General features: G+C 36.5%; 1 protein-coding gene across 1 annotated transcript; it reads left to right on the forward strand.

The window, feature by feature from the left end:
• The first annotated feature begins 13,537 nt into the window (after positions 1 to 13,537).
• On the forward strand, positions 13,538 to 14,089 carry LOC124888908. Its single transcript, XM_047400193.1, has one exon. The coding sequence runs from the start codon at positions 13,538 to 13,540 to the stop codon at positions 14,087 to 14,089; it is 552 nt and encodes a 183-aa protein (XP_047256149.1).
• Positions 14,090 to 14,459: the final 370 nt, after the last annotated feature.

Here is a 14,459-nt window from a genome sequence, read left to right on the forward strand (position 1 = left end):
TAGAGAACGACTTAAAATATCCCATAGTAGATAGAAAACCTATGCTGATGTTTGGAGAAGGGAGCTAGAATTTGAAGTTGGTGATTAGGTATTTCTCGAAGTCTCCCCTATAAAGCCAGTTATGCTATTCGGGAAGAAAGGTAAGCTGAGTCCTTGCTATATAGGGCCATACCAGATTTTGAGAAGGATATGTGGGGTTGCGTATGATTTAGAGTTTCCTGCAAGTTTAGGTTCTGTTCAACCAATATTTCACATATCCATGTTGAAGAAATGTATTGGAGATTATTCATTAGTGATGCCTGTGGAGGAGGTCAAAGTGACAGACTACTTATACTATAAAGAAGAGCCCATGGCAATCTTAGATTGCCAAGTTAGAAAATTGAGAAGTAAGGATATAACTTTGGTTAAAGTGTTGTGAAAAAATCAGAAAGTTAAGGAAGCAACTTGGGAATCAGAAGATGACATGAAAGATAGATACCCAGACTTATTTGATCCGGTGAATGACGAAATGGAAGGTACAATCCTTGTCTTATTCTTTCATAGTCTTAGTATGTTTGAAATCCTAGTTATCTATGTTCCAAATCATCATGCGGGGATGAATGGTCGGGGGGGGGGGGGATAATGTAACACCCCGCATCGTCCACGCGTTAGCTCATGGTAGTATGCTCTTAGAATTAAGGATTTTATTTTAGTGTCAGAGAGACTTAGTATCATTTTTTGTTGAATTCCAAACTGAGTAAAGTTTAAACCATGTATATAATTTTCCAAATTTCGACTTTTCATCACATGGGAAATTTTATTAGCTCTTCGCCGATTTAACATTTGCCCGAATCAGATACCCGAGTAAGAAATTATGGATAATTTAAGTCCTAGTTGAAAAACATTGTCATTTTAGTGCTTGGCGCATCGCGGAGGGGGTCTATTTAACAATTGTCAAATTAAAGTAGCCTAGCGTGATTTTGGAGCATTACGCTAAAGTTCTAAGTACCAACCAATGGGACAACGCGACGGCTCCACGTCGTGGTGACCGTAAGAATCCTATTCGTCAATTTCCTTTGAACCATTATGATTATGGCGCATCGTGGTGGCCCATAAAATTGGGCTCTCTTTTATATTTTATTCTATCTTATTAAGGGTATATTAGGTATTTTTCATCCCCTTAAAAGCTTAAACACTGGATTATACTCCCAAGTGACCATATTATTCATACTTTCTTCAAAAATTCACAAGAACACTCTCTAGGCTTTCAAACTAAAAACCCAATTAATTCGAGATTCAACCGTGGATTTTCAAAACTGATTGAAGATTTGGAATCCCCAAACAGTAGGCTTCAAGAATCATCAATCAAATTTCTAAATTAAGGTATGCGGGGTTTATCCTAAAAACTACATGGGCTTGTAAAAGCCAGAACATGATTTGAAGTTTATCAAGCATGAATTTTAAAGGGGTTTAGAAACTTATTCTTTGAATTTCACATTATGGATACTTGGATAATATTATTTTTTGGTCTTTAGGCCTTTCCCCCTTAAATTTATTTAAGCCTAAATGAATATGTATGATGTTGAGGATTTGATTGAGAGCATTAATATTGAAATCCCTCCCTTTGATGATTTAGAGTTGATGAACTTGTTGGGAATGATTTAAGATGCGTGTTTAATGTTTTGAAGGGGATCTTTTAAATAATCAAGTATTTAACATGATTTTGATGATGATGAGAGGTAGTTTCTTGATATGATTTTGTTTTTGTGTTAAAAAAAAGAATTGCATGTGATGAATATCTTTTACATGAACACCTTGTGTATTTAAAATATTGAAAAAAAGAGTTTCTCTCATATGTTTACATGATTTTTAAAGAAAGAGTTCTTTGAAATGATTTATTGATATGGTGGTCTCAAATTTATGTTTTGGAAACAGAGAGTGTAATATGCCCATAATGGCTCAAAGATATGACTTGCAAGTCAATGGTATGACGATACCATAAGTATGTATGCCATAACAGAGTATGTTTTTCAGAGTATGATTTCAGAGAATGCATGTTTTAAAGAGTTAAAATTGGGCTTAAAGAGGGTTAGGTGGTTACCCAAAGAAGGTTGGATTTCAAGTAGCTCTTAACCTAAAACCATGATTTGTCAATCCGGGTATATTATTTTACACTGACGACGGTCGTGTGGTGTAGCAAAGTCAGAGACTCCAATCTTTGCGGCACACCTGGGTTGGGGGATTCCCCGCCGAGGCAATGGAGGATTCCATATAGCCCATGGAATTTTAGAGTTGTAGGCTATACCACCTACCGTAGAAGTAAAACAAAGAGTGTAACAGAGTTCATATGATTTTACAGAGTCTTTCAGAAATGCCCATGATATTTCTCACTATATGATATGTTTATGAAATTTTTTAAATTGCTCTCATATATGTTGAATATAAATTATTATTTTAGATTTGCTCTGCGTACCAGTACAATTGTATTGACCCCCTACCTCCTAGGTCCGAAGGTTCAGTCTAGGGGTTTGGCTAATCTATAGAGTATTTTAGAGAGAAGGGATCCGTGCATGTAACGCCCCAGAAAATGGGTCACGGAGCATCACACGGTGCTTAAGGATATGAGTAGCCCCAAGCTAATCCTTTGAGCCATTTTCATTCATTTAAACACAAATCAACGGGGGTTCCATAAATAACCCTCAAATATCAATAGAGTAATCATCATCCAAGAATAAAAGAATTTCAGAAAGATAACAAAATACAACTTATTAGTCAACTCACAACATCTATACTAGTCTGACAAGCCTTTAAGAAAATCAATAAAACCAGTGAGCCATTGAGACATGCCCCAACTGACTCATACTCAGTTATCAAATGTAAACATTTCCATGAAACCAACATCAGACATCACGTCCGTGGAACTTGAGGACTCACCACAACAGAGGATGTAGAACAGTGTGCCTGAAGAATCACTGTCGAACTTAGAACTGAGCACCTAAACCTACATTCTGAGAAAATGCATCCCACATCGAAGATGTGGGTCAATACCATGGAAAGTAACCGAGTATATGGGGGTGTATGCAGTTGTATAAACATCATCATCATAAATATTTATATGAAATATGCAGGATGTATAAAAGATTCACATAGACTGAAGAAAATCATCATAATCATGAGAGGATGAAATAAGTACAATAACACAATTCATCAAGAATATAAATTCTCATAATGTAAATATCATTTAAATCTTTTGAAAGAATACCTTTCACAATTCCACTTTCAAATCACTTCACTATACACCATAGAAACAAGGAAACACACACATACTGGGAGACCCTATAACTGACATAAACCATGTGAGCTACATGGAGTCAAACGTAAAACCCACATTGGGGAGAGCTATCCTATCCTTTCTATTGGAGTAGGACTATCGATATCAAATTCACACAAACTAGTGATCACTATATAAATCAGCCTCAGGCTCGCTCCTACGGGGGCAGGTAGTTCTAGGGAAGTAAGGTCACTTTATACCTCCCACTCGGTGCTAAAGATTTCTCCTGGACTTAGCTCAGATCATTTCAAAGACAATCCACAATAAAACAATTTTAGTCACATATAAACATACATCAGGAGCCATCATGCTTCCCATCTATCAAAATCAACCACGTTGTGGATTTCTTTCACACTCGAGTTTAAAACAACACCATTAAGACCAAAAGGTCAAATTATTCAAAATATCTCAAATATTCAACATCAACGTGCTTATAACACACACTTTCTAAAAAAACACAATTTCCAAAGGGGATTCACGACCCAAATATCAAAATCATGATAAATATCGTCCAAGATTCATGCTATATATCACCACAAATTTAAATTCATCTTTCAAAATCATAAACATCAAGATTTCATAATAATCATCATAAGATATGGATTCATGCTTCAAATTCATAAAAAAAAATTAAATAAAAATCATGCCTTTGTAAAGAAAATTACTTTTAGGCACAAGAACGAAAGAGAGTTCTTGGTGAAAAACTCCACATACCTTGAATGATGCACTTTAGATTGATACTCGTTTTTGAGATGTTAATTGTACCTTTGAATGACGGTTCTTGGAGTTCTTGAACTAGGAACTTGGAATCTTGAATAAATTTGTAGAATTAATGGTGAACTTTGGAGGTTCTTGAAGTTGGATGTAGGAGCTTAGGGTTTTCTTTCTGAGGAATTTTGATGAAATATTGCATATAATTCTTCTAATAGGCTTTAATATAGGGTTTGGACGGATTTTGGGTGAGGGAAAATGACCAAAACGCCCCTAAAAATTAAAAAATTCTTGCATCTGTCCTTTGGTGGGATGTTTTGATAATCTGAAGTAGATCAACCATAACGTTTTACTCCAATATTTAAATTGGATGAAAACAATTTCATTAGAAAGAGGACTCTCATATCTTTTCATTGATATATCACCCAGATTATTGTGTACGAGGAGTTATGATAATTTGAAGTTGACCCAAAAATTCACTTTTGATAGGCTGAAGTAGATCGACCATAACTTTTTACTTCGATAGACAAATTGGATGAAACCAATTTCATTAGAAAGATGAATCGTAGAGCTTTCTTTTGATATATAGTAGATCACCCATCTCATTATGTACAAGAAGTTATGATCATTTAAAGTTAGAGCAAAAATACGCCAGGCCTCAGTACTTTTTCCTGCACGTTTTATTGTTCACTACTATTCACGGTTTGATCGAAATGTTCACAACTAGTCGCTCGGGTGTCCGTTCTGGATGATACAAATATTTTTGGAAATATTATTCGATACTCTACGTAATGGTGGGTCATAATATAAGACGTTTCACATGGAAAATTTTTAATTCATTCTAGAAGATAGAACCCAACACGTTTACGCACAAAATTTCAACAAAAAATTTCCCAGGGTATTACATCATCCCCCCTTGGAAACATTCATCCTCGAACGACGCTAGACATGCCAAGATTAGATAGGGAATAGAGCATACAGCTGAAACCATTCGTTAGACTCACAACCACATCGTTTCTCACTCCGAATGCAACATAGAATGCATAAATTCAAGAAACTATAGCTGAACACATAATAAATGACAGCTGAACTGCTGCAACTTTTATCAAAAGTGCATGATTTAGGAAAGAACAGTACCTTTGGCTTGATCGGAGTTTGAAAAAAATAGGTGCGGGTACTTGGATCGCATATCCGCCTCAGCTTCCCAAGTTGTACCCTCAACAGATTGGTTTTGCCACAACACCTTGATCAAGGGAACTTCTTTGTTCCTTAGTCTTCGGACACTGAAATCAAGAATCTCAACAGGAATCTCATCAAAAGAAAGATTTTCTTGAATGTCAGCACTCATAGGGGAATCCACTACCATAGCATCGCTAATATGCTTTCTAAGCATGGAGACATGGAATATTGGATGAACAGAGGATAACTCGGAAGGCAACTCGACTTCATAAGCTACCTTACCAACACGGCTAAGAATTTTGTAAGGACCAACATAATGGGGACTAATCTTTCCCTTCTTTCGTAATCTCTTTACCCCCCTCATGGGTGAAATTTTTAGATACACTAGGTCACCAACTTCAAACTCAAGGTCTCTCCTTCTAACTTCTGCATATGACTTCTGACGACTCTGTGCTGTTTTCAACCTTTGCATAATCAACTTAACTTTTTCCATAGCCTCAAATACTGAATCAGGACCACTCAGAGCCACTTCACCCACCTTGAACCAACCTATGGGTGATCTACACTTCCTCCCATATAAGGTTTCAAACGGAGCCATGCCAATACTATAGTGGAAATTGTTATTGTAAGCAAACTCTATCAATGGTAAGTGAGCATCCCAACTTTCCTTAAAGTCAAGTGTATAAGCTCTCAACATATCCTCTAAGGTTTGGATGGTCCGCTCAGCCTGACCATTGGTTTGCAGATGAAAAGTAGAACACAAAAGCACTTGGGTACCAAGAACCTTCTAAAAATCTTTCCAAAATTGCGAAGTAAACTGAGTACCTCTATCCGAAATGATAGACAAGGGAACTCCATGCAGTCTGACTAACTCTTGGATATACAATATAGCATAATCCTCAGCAGTATATGAAGTATGAACAGGCAAGAAATGAGAAGACTTAGTCAACCTATCAACCACAACCCAAATGAAATCATGATGGCATCGGGAAAGAGGTAAACCAATCACAAAGTCCATATTTATCTCTTCCCACTTCCTTGTGGGAATACTAAACTCTTGCATCATACCACTAGGTCTATGGTATTCAACCTTAACCTATTGGCATGTTGCACACTTAGCTACAAATGTTGCTATATCTTTCTTCTTGCCACTCCACCAATATATTTCCCGCAAGTCTCGGTACCTCTTGGTGGCACCAGGATGAATAAAATATCGTGCCCTGTGCGCTTCATCCGTAATCCTCTATCTCAGATTATCAATATTCGGGATACATAATCTACCTTGCAATCTCAACATACCATCTCCCCCTTAGGATAAAACCTCTACTTTTTGGTCCGTAACTGACTCCTTCAGTCTGACCAAACTAGCATCTAAGTATTGCTTTTCCTTTACTTCCAAAACCAAGGAGGATTCGGAACTACTCTGAACCCCTATACTACCTTCAGCAGAGTCAAACAACCTAACCTCCAATCAATCCAAACCATGTATATCACGAGCTAACTCTTTCTTACCTTCTACCACATGCAAAACACTACCCATGGACACTCTACTTAGGGCATCCTCCACAACATTTGCCTTGCCTTGATGGTACAACACACTCATATCATAGTCCTTTAACAATTCTAACCATCGTCTCTACCTAAGATTCAATTCTCTCTGAGTAAACACATATTACAGACTCGTATGATCAGTCAAAAAATCAACATGGACACCATACAAATAGTGTCTCCAAATTTTCAAAGCAAACACAACAGCAGTTAACTCAAGGTCTTGGGTGGGATAATTTTTCTCATGGGGTTTCAACTGTCTAGAAGCATAAGCTATCATTTTATCCTTCTACATCAATACGCAACCCAACCTAACTCTCGAAGCATCATAGTACACCACAAAACCATCAACACCATCAGGCAAAATAAAAATAAGGGCTGAAGTGAGTCGAGTCTTCAACTCCTGAAAACTCTTTTCACAAGATTTGGACCACAAGAACTCCACTTTTTTTTGATCAATCGAGTCATAGGAGATGCTATAAAGGAGAAACCCTTAACAAAACGGCAGTAATAGCCATCTAAACCCAAGAAACTTTGGATATCAATCAAAAAAATAGGTCTAGGCCAATTTCTAATAGCTTCGGTCTTTTAGGGATCAACTCAAATACCCTCAGAAGAAATGGTATGACCTAGAAAAGCAACTGACCTTATCAAAAACTCACACTGAACTTGGCAAATAACTTGTGATCTCTAAGGGTTACCAAGACAGTTCGGAGATAATCAGAATGTTCATCCTCACTACTGGAGTACACCAGTATATCATTGATGAGCACTATGACAAATATATCCAGATATGATCTAAAGTTCTATCTTTGAGAAATAACTTGCACCTTGCAATTGGTCAAACAAATCATTTATTCTCGGAAAGGGGTACTTATTTTTTATGGTGACTTTATTCAGTTGGTGGTAATCAATACACATACGCAAAGAGCTATCTTTCTTTCTCACAAACAACACAGGAGCACCCCAAGGAGAAACACTGGGCCTTATAAAACCCTTATCTAGTAGAACTTTGAGTTTCTTTTTCAACTCCTTAAGTTCTGTACGGGCCATACGGTAAGAAGGAGTAGAAATAGGTTGAGTATCAGGAAGAAGATAAATTCCAAACTCTATCTCTATATTAGGAGGTATCCTTCGGAGATCATCTGAAAAGACATCAGAAAACATATTGACGATTTTAATAGACTGGAGAGTTGGAGTCTCAGACTTAGTGTCTTTGACTCTAACCAAATGGTAAATACACCCCTTGGAAATAAGCTTTCTACCTTTGAGGTAAGAGATAAAATGACTCTCAGGTGACATAGAATTCCCAGACCACTCAAACATGGATGCACTCGGAAACTGAAACTTGACCACTTAGGTCCAACAATCAATAGAAGCATATTTATGAAAGAGGAAAGCACGAATCAATAGAAGAGAGAGACACTTTAAGCATGATAGACTTCTAAAAGAAAGAATCACACTTTTTCTTAAAACGTCTTGTAGCCTCTTGCTCATAGATGTGGCATGCTACACACCAATGATCAAGACTCTACTTAACGCGGCTTGTCAGACTACCTATGATACCTTAAAACCTTAGGCTCTTATACCAAGTTTGTAACGCTTCGACAAATAGGTCCCGGAGTGTCACACGATGCTTAAGGCTATGAGTAGCCCCAAGATAACCCTTTGAGCCAGTTTCATTCAGTTCAACAAAAATCAACGGGGTTTTCATAAATAACCCTCAAATATTAACAGAGTAATCATCATCCCAGAATAAAAGAATTTTAGAAAGATGACAAAATACGACTTATTAGTCAACTCCCAACATTTATACTAGTCTGACAAGCCTCTAATAAAATCAATAAAACCAGCAAGCCATTGAGACATGCCCTAACTGACTCAGACTCAGTTATCAAATGTAAATAATTCCGTGAAACCAATATCAGACATCAAGTCCTCGAAACATGAGGACTCACCATAATGGAGGATGTAGAACGGTGTTCCCGAAGAATAACTATCAAACTTGGAACTGAGTACCTGAACCTGTATTTCGAGAAAATACAGCCCACATCCGAAGATGTGGGTCAATACCATAGAAAGAAACTGAGTATATGGGGGTGTATGCAGTTGTATAAACATCATCATCATAAATATTTATAAGAAATATGTAGGATGTATGAAAGACTCACATAGCCCGAAGAAAATAATCATAATCATGAGAGAATGAAATAAGTACAATAACACATGTGGGTCATCATATAATTTGTCAATCACTTTCAATTCATCAAGAATATCAATTCTCATAATGTAAATATCATTTAAATCTTTCAAAAGAATAACTTTCACAATTGTACTTTCAAATCACTTCACCATTCACCATAGACACAAGGAAGCATACACACACTGGGAAATCCTATAACCGACATAAACCATGTGAGCTACATATAGTCCAAAGTACAACCCACGTTGGGGAGAGCCATCATATCCTTGCCATTGGAGTAGGACTATCGATATAAAATCCACACAAACTAGTGTCACTATATAAATCAGCCTTAGGCTCACTCCTACGGGGGCACATAGTTTTAGGGAAGTAAGGTCGCTTTATACCTCCCACTCGGTCCTAAAGATTTGTCCCAAACTTAGCTCAGATCATTTCAAAGACAATCCACAACAAAACAATTTTAGTATATATAAATATACATCGGAAGCCATCATGCTTTCCATCTACCAAAATCAACCACGTTGTCGATTTCTTTCACACTCAAGTTCAAAACATCTTCATTAAGACCAAAAGGTCAAATCATTCAAAATATCTCAAATATTCAATATCAACGTGCTTATAACACACACTTTCCTAAAAAAAACACAATTTCCAATGGGGATTCATGACCGAAATAACAAAATCATGATAAATATCATTCAAGATTCATGCTTTAATCACCACACATGTAAATTAATCTTTCAAAATTATAAAGATTCAGATTTCATAATAATCGTCATAAGATATGGGTTCATTCTTCAAATTCATATAAAAATTAAATAAAAATCATGCTTTTGTAAAGAAAATTACTTTTGGGCATAAGAACGAAAGAGACTTCTTGTTGAAAAACCCCACATACCTTGAATTATGAACTTTAGATCGATACTCATTTTTGAGATGTTAATCATGCCTCTGAATGATAGTTCTTGGAGCTCTTAAACTAGGAACTTGGAATCTTGAATAAATTTGTAGAATTAATGGTGAACTTTGGAGGTTCTTGAAGTTGGATGTAGGAGCTTAGGGTTTTCTTTATGAGGGATTTTGATGAAATATAACATATAATGCTTCTAATAGGCTTTAATATAGGGTTTGGATGGATTTTTGGTTAGGATGAATGACCAAAATGCCCTTAAAAATCAAAAAAATCTCGAATCTATCCTTTGGTGGACTATTTTAATAGTTTGAAGTAGATCAACCATAACGTTTTACTCCGAAATTCAAATTGGATGAAACTAATTTTACTAGAAACAGGACTCTCATATCTTTCCGTTGATATATACTATCTCACCCAGATCATTGTTTATGAGAATTTATGATCATTGGAAGTTGACCCAAAAATTTACTTTTGACAGGCTGAAGTAGATCAACCATAACTTTTTGCTCCGATAGACAAATTGGATAAAACTATTTTCGTTGGAAAAAGGACTCGCAGATCTTTCCAGTGATATATAGTAGATCATCTAGAGAATTATGTACAAGGACTTATGATCATTTAAAGTTGGAGGAAAAATACGCCAGGCGTTAGTACTTTTGCCTGCATGTTTTACTATTCACTACTATTCACTGTTCGATCAAAATGTTCATAACTCGTCGCTCGAGTGTCCGTTTTGGATGATACATATATTTTTGGAAAGCTTATTTGATATTCTACACAATGGTGGGTCATAATCTAAGATATTTTGCATGAAAAATTTATAATTCATTCTAGAAGATAGAACCCAACACATTTACGCACAAAATTTCAACAAAACATTTCTCGAGGTATTATAGTGCTGCGGTGAGATTTCTTTGTTCCAGATGGCCTGATATTTCAGATTAAGTTATTCTGTTGTTTTAGTCTACTGACGGCCTTATCCCAATTTTCAAAACAGTTTTGAGATATAGTAGAGACTTTGTAGACTGAGTCAGATCTTATTAAGATATTTTGAATTGCAGCTTTCATTCTTATGTCTTAAAACTCATAGTTAATGACCATGTTTCCTTATCAGATTGTATTTCTGTATCTTCTCTTATTATATGAATGTTGTGCATGACTTCCAGATAGAGTAGGACTCGGGCCTTCATGGTTCGAGATGTTCGTCACGGCCAGGCCCTAGTTAGAGTTGTAACATTAATAAGCTTAAGGGAATGACTAGAAAACAGTCGGGTAAAAATCCCATATATGTCGATTTACCCTACATGCAATCTTATTACTATCCGTGACCCACTCCTTAAGATATTATAATAGAGGAAAGAGATTGGAATTAGACTAATACATCTTATAGTAGAGACGATATTTATGAATAGAACCTTGATAGCTTAACTGAGAGGCAATTAAGTGTTCTTTTTCACCGCATTATGATATATTAAACGGTGTGTAAAGTCACTAGTAATAGAGAAAATAGACAAAATTATCTGTAAAATGATAGTTGTTTGTTTTACAACCTAACTTCGTGGCTGGTGGGACTATTTTTGACTCTTGAGCAAAGAGAGTCAATTTTTAATGTTGTAGCTACTACTCCAGGGGTTGATAACCTAGGAAGATCCCTAGTTGCAAATAAGAAAGATGTTATCTATACATTCGTTCATACAATTTTAAAATATTTTAATGGTAGATTCACCAATCAATATGAAAACATTTGTACTCTCTTGAATGGGATTATATGTATGACCCTGGGAGAATTTAGGTGGTAAAAGGACACCTTTTTAAGTCGGGTCATGGAATTACCCAAAAATGGATATACACATTGGAAAGCCAAGTTTATAGATGGACTTCCTCTATTATTTTCTGAAAAGGTTAGAAAAACTCTTCGATGCTCATTTGGTGAAATTCCTTAGGAAAGGTACACCTATGGTCATTCGATAGCAGCTTTTACACAAGAAGGGTTAAACATGTGTAATGAGTTAAAATTGTCTAGACAACTTACGCTTGATAAACTTAGAGAAAAATCTCAAATAGAAGATTTATGTAATCAGTTTGTTATACCTGAACGAGCTTCCACCTCTAGGAAAAAAGAACATAAATATTTCAAAAGTGAGCATCCTTATCGAAAAAAGAGATCTAGATATAGGTCCAAAGAAAAACGTGAAACTAGAAAACCTAATAGGAAATCTACTAGATTTTACCAAAAATAGGTCTAAGAGAGATCTTGCTAAGATTAAGTATTACAGATATGGTAACTTTAGGAATATTACTCTAAACTATCAGCTTTAAAATATTAAATCTTTAGGTCTTGCTGATGATGTGCATGATCAAGTTTATGGTTTGTTATACACCTCAGGTTTAAATTTTGATTATAATGTTGAATCTGAATCAGACAATAATCTAGAGTTACATAATTTATCTGATAGTGATAATGCTAATGTTTGTTCTGATTGCCAAGGTGATACCTGCCCTTGTGATGATGCATTTTATAATTTACAATCCCAGTTTGAAGATTTAAATGTTCAAATCGTTACTTCTGATAATGTGTTAGAACTTTTGAAAGAAGTTTTAGATGAGAAATTACAGGGAAAAGATTATTAATTTATCTACTAGTTCAAAACTCAGTACTTCTAAAACTATTGATAAACATACCTTTACTTCTAAAACTGCTGATAGGAATTATTTTATGCCTTATTCAATATCAGAGGTTAATAGACATCTTGCTATGAGTTACGAACCATAAACTTAATCATGCATACCATCTCTCTTTCTCTCCCCCTCTCTCTTTCCCTAAAGCTGGTCGACTCTCTTACTGACGTGTGGGTTACCGTTTCTACTCTGGCTATAGGGTAGAATCAAAGCAAACTAAAAAAAATAATAAAAAAGAAGACCAGATCTGACCCAATAATTTTTCGATGACATTTCTGGGACTTATTCCAGCGACCAATTTTTACCCCAATTTGTTAGATTTCAATGCATCAAGCAAGAGCTAAATACTTGTGTACGTACCTCGATGACTTCTAACCTCAAAATTTTATTTTAACGTATTCTCTTGCATTGCGCCTTTTTATATTATCTCCACTATTTAAATTTTATGTGGTTTATTTTGCTATGGGATGCCTAGTTATTTCTAAGTTGTCTGGTTGTCTTTACTGATTATTTCTAGCATCAGTTCTTGAAATTTTGTTGCATTGTGTGCTTTGTATTTACCATTTATAGTTATTGTTGGTTTTAGAATTCTTTGTGCTTTTTGTGAGTGGTGGCTTGGGGGGCTAATGTTGGAGTTGGGTCATATCCTAGGGGGTTAAGGGTGGGGTCAGGGTTTGGGGTTGAGTTAGGTTAGAAATACAGAGTACAAAGTATTAAGGGAAGGGATAAGACAGATGATAAGTTGAGCGTAGGGTTGTGGAATATAGGGACCCTTCAGGGTAAGTTGATAGAACTGGTAAAGATTCTTAGGAAGAGAAGGATTAATATTGTCTGTGTCCAGGAGACCAAGTGGGTAGGTTCTAAGGCTAGGGATGTAGATAGGTACAAGCTGTGGTACTCTGACAGTGGATAAAGAGCTTAGGGGAAAGGTAGTAGATGTTAAAAGGGTTAGTGATAGGGTCATTTCCATCAAATTAATTATTGAGGGCCTTCTATGAACATCTGTAGTGCGTACGTGCCACAAACGGGCCTGGACGAGGAAGAGAAAAAGAGATTTTGGGAGGTTTTGGATAAGGTGGTAAGAGGTGTGCCTAGTTCAGATATGATTTTCATAGGAGGGGATTTTAATGGACACATTAGGTCCTTGTCGATGGGTTATGATGATGTACATGGAGGTTTCAGGTTCGGGGATAGAAATGTTGAGGGAGCTACTCTTTTAGATTCTGTGAGGGCCTTTGGGTTAGTGGTAGTGAATTCCAGCTTTTCGAAGAAGGAGGAGCATCTGGTTACTTTTTGTAGTAGGATAGGCAAGACTCAAATTGACTCTTTGCTACTTAGAAAGGGGGATAGAGTAATGTGTAAGGATTGTAAGGTTATACCAAGTGAGAATCTTGCGACCCAACATAGACTTCTAGTTATGGACTTGGGTATCAAGAAGGGCAAGAAGAGATGGGGTGTGGAGGGCCGTCCTAGAGTTAAGTGGGGTGGACTGACTCCAGCTATTACCCTAGATATAGGGGCAAAGTTGAAAGAGATGGGGGTTTAAGAGGATAGCGGGGATGTGGGTAGTATGTGGGATAGGGTTGCATAAAAGAGTCGATTAGAGAGGTGTTGGGTATCTCAAGGGGATGGTCGGGCCGATATCGAGGGGATTGGTGGTAGAATGAAGATGTTAAGAATAAGTTGGAGATGAAGAAGGTGGCTTATGTTAAGTTGGTGGAGAGTGAGGATGAAGAGGGAAAACGGGTTAGTAGGGAGGAGTATAAGTTAGCTAAGAAGGAGGCTAAGTTAGCAGTTACAAATGCTAAGACAACATCTTTTGAGAGCTTGTATAAGAGGTTAGAGGAGAATGGCGGGGAAAAGAGGTTGTTTAGGATTTCCAAGGCTAGAGAGCGGAAGGGTCGGGATTTGGATCA

Source organism: Capsicum annuum, chromosome 11 (assembly GCF_002878395.1).
Source record: "Capsicum annuum cultivar UCD-10X-F1 chromosome 11, UCD10Xv1.1, whole genome shotgun sequence".
NCBI lineage: Eukaryota > Viridiplantae > Streptophyta > Magnoliopsida > Solanales > Solanaceae > Capsicum > Capsicum annuum.

What these genes read in the sequence shown, in the direction of transcription:
- LOC124888908 (XM_047400193.1), top strand. Translation starts at nt 13,538, where the DNA reads ATGAACATCTGTAGTGCGTACGTGCCACAAACGGGCCTGGACGAGGAA.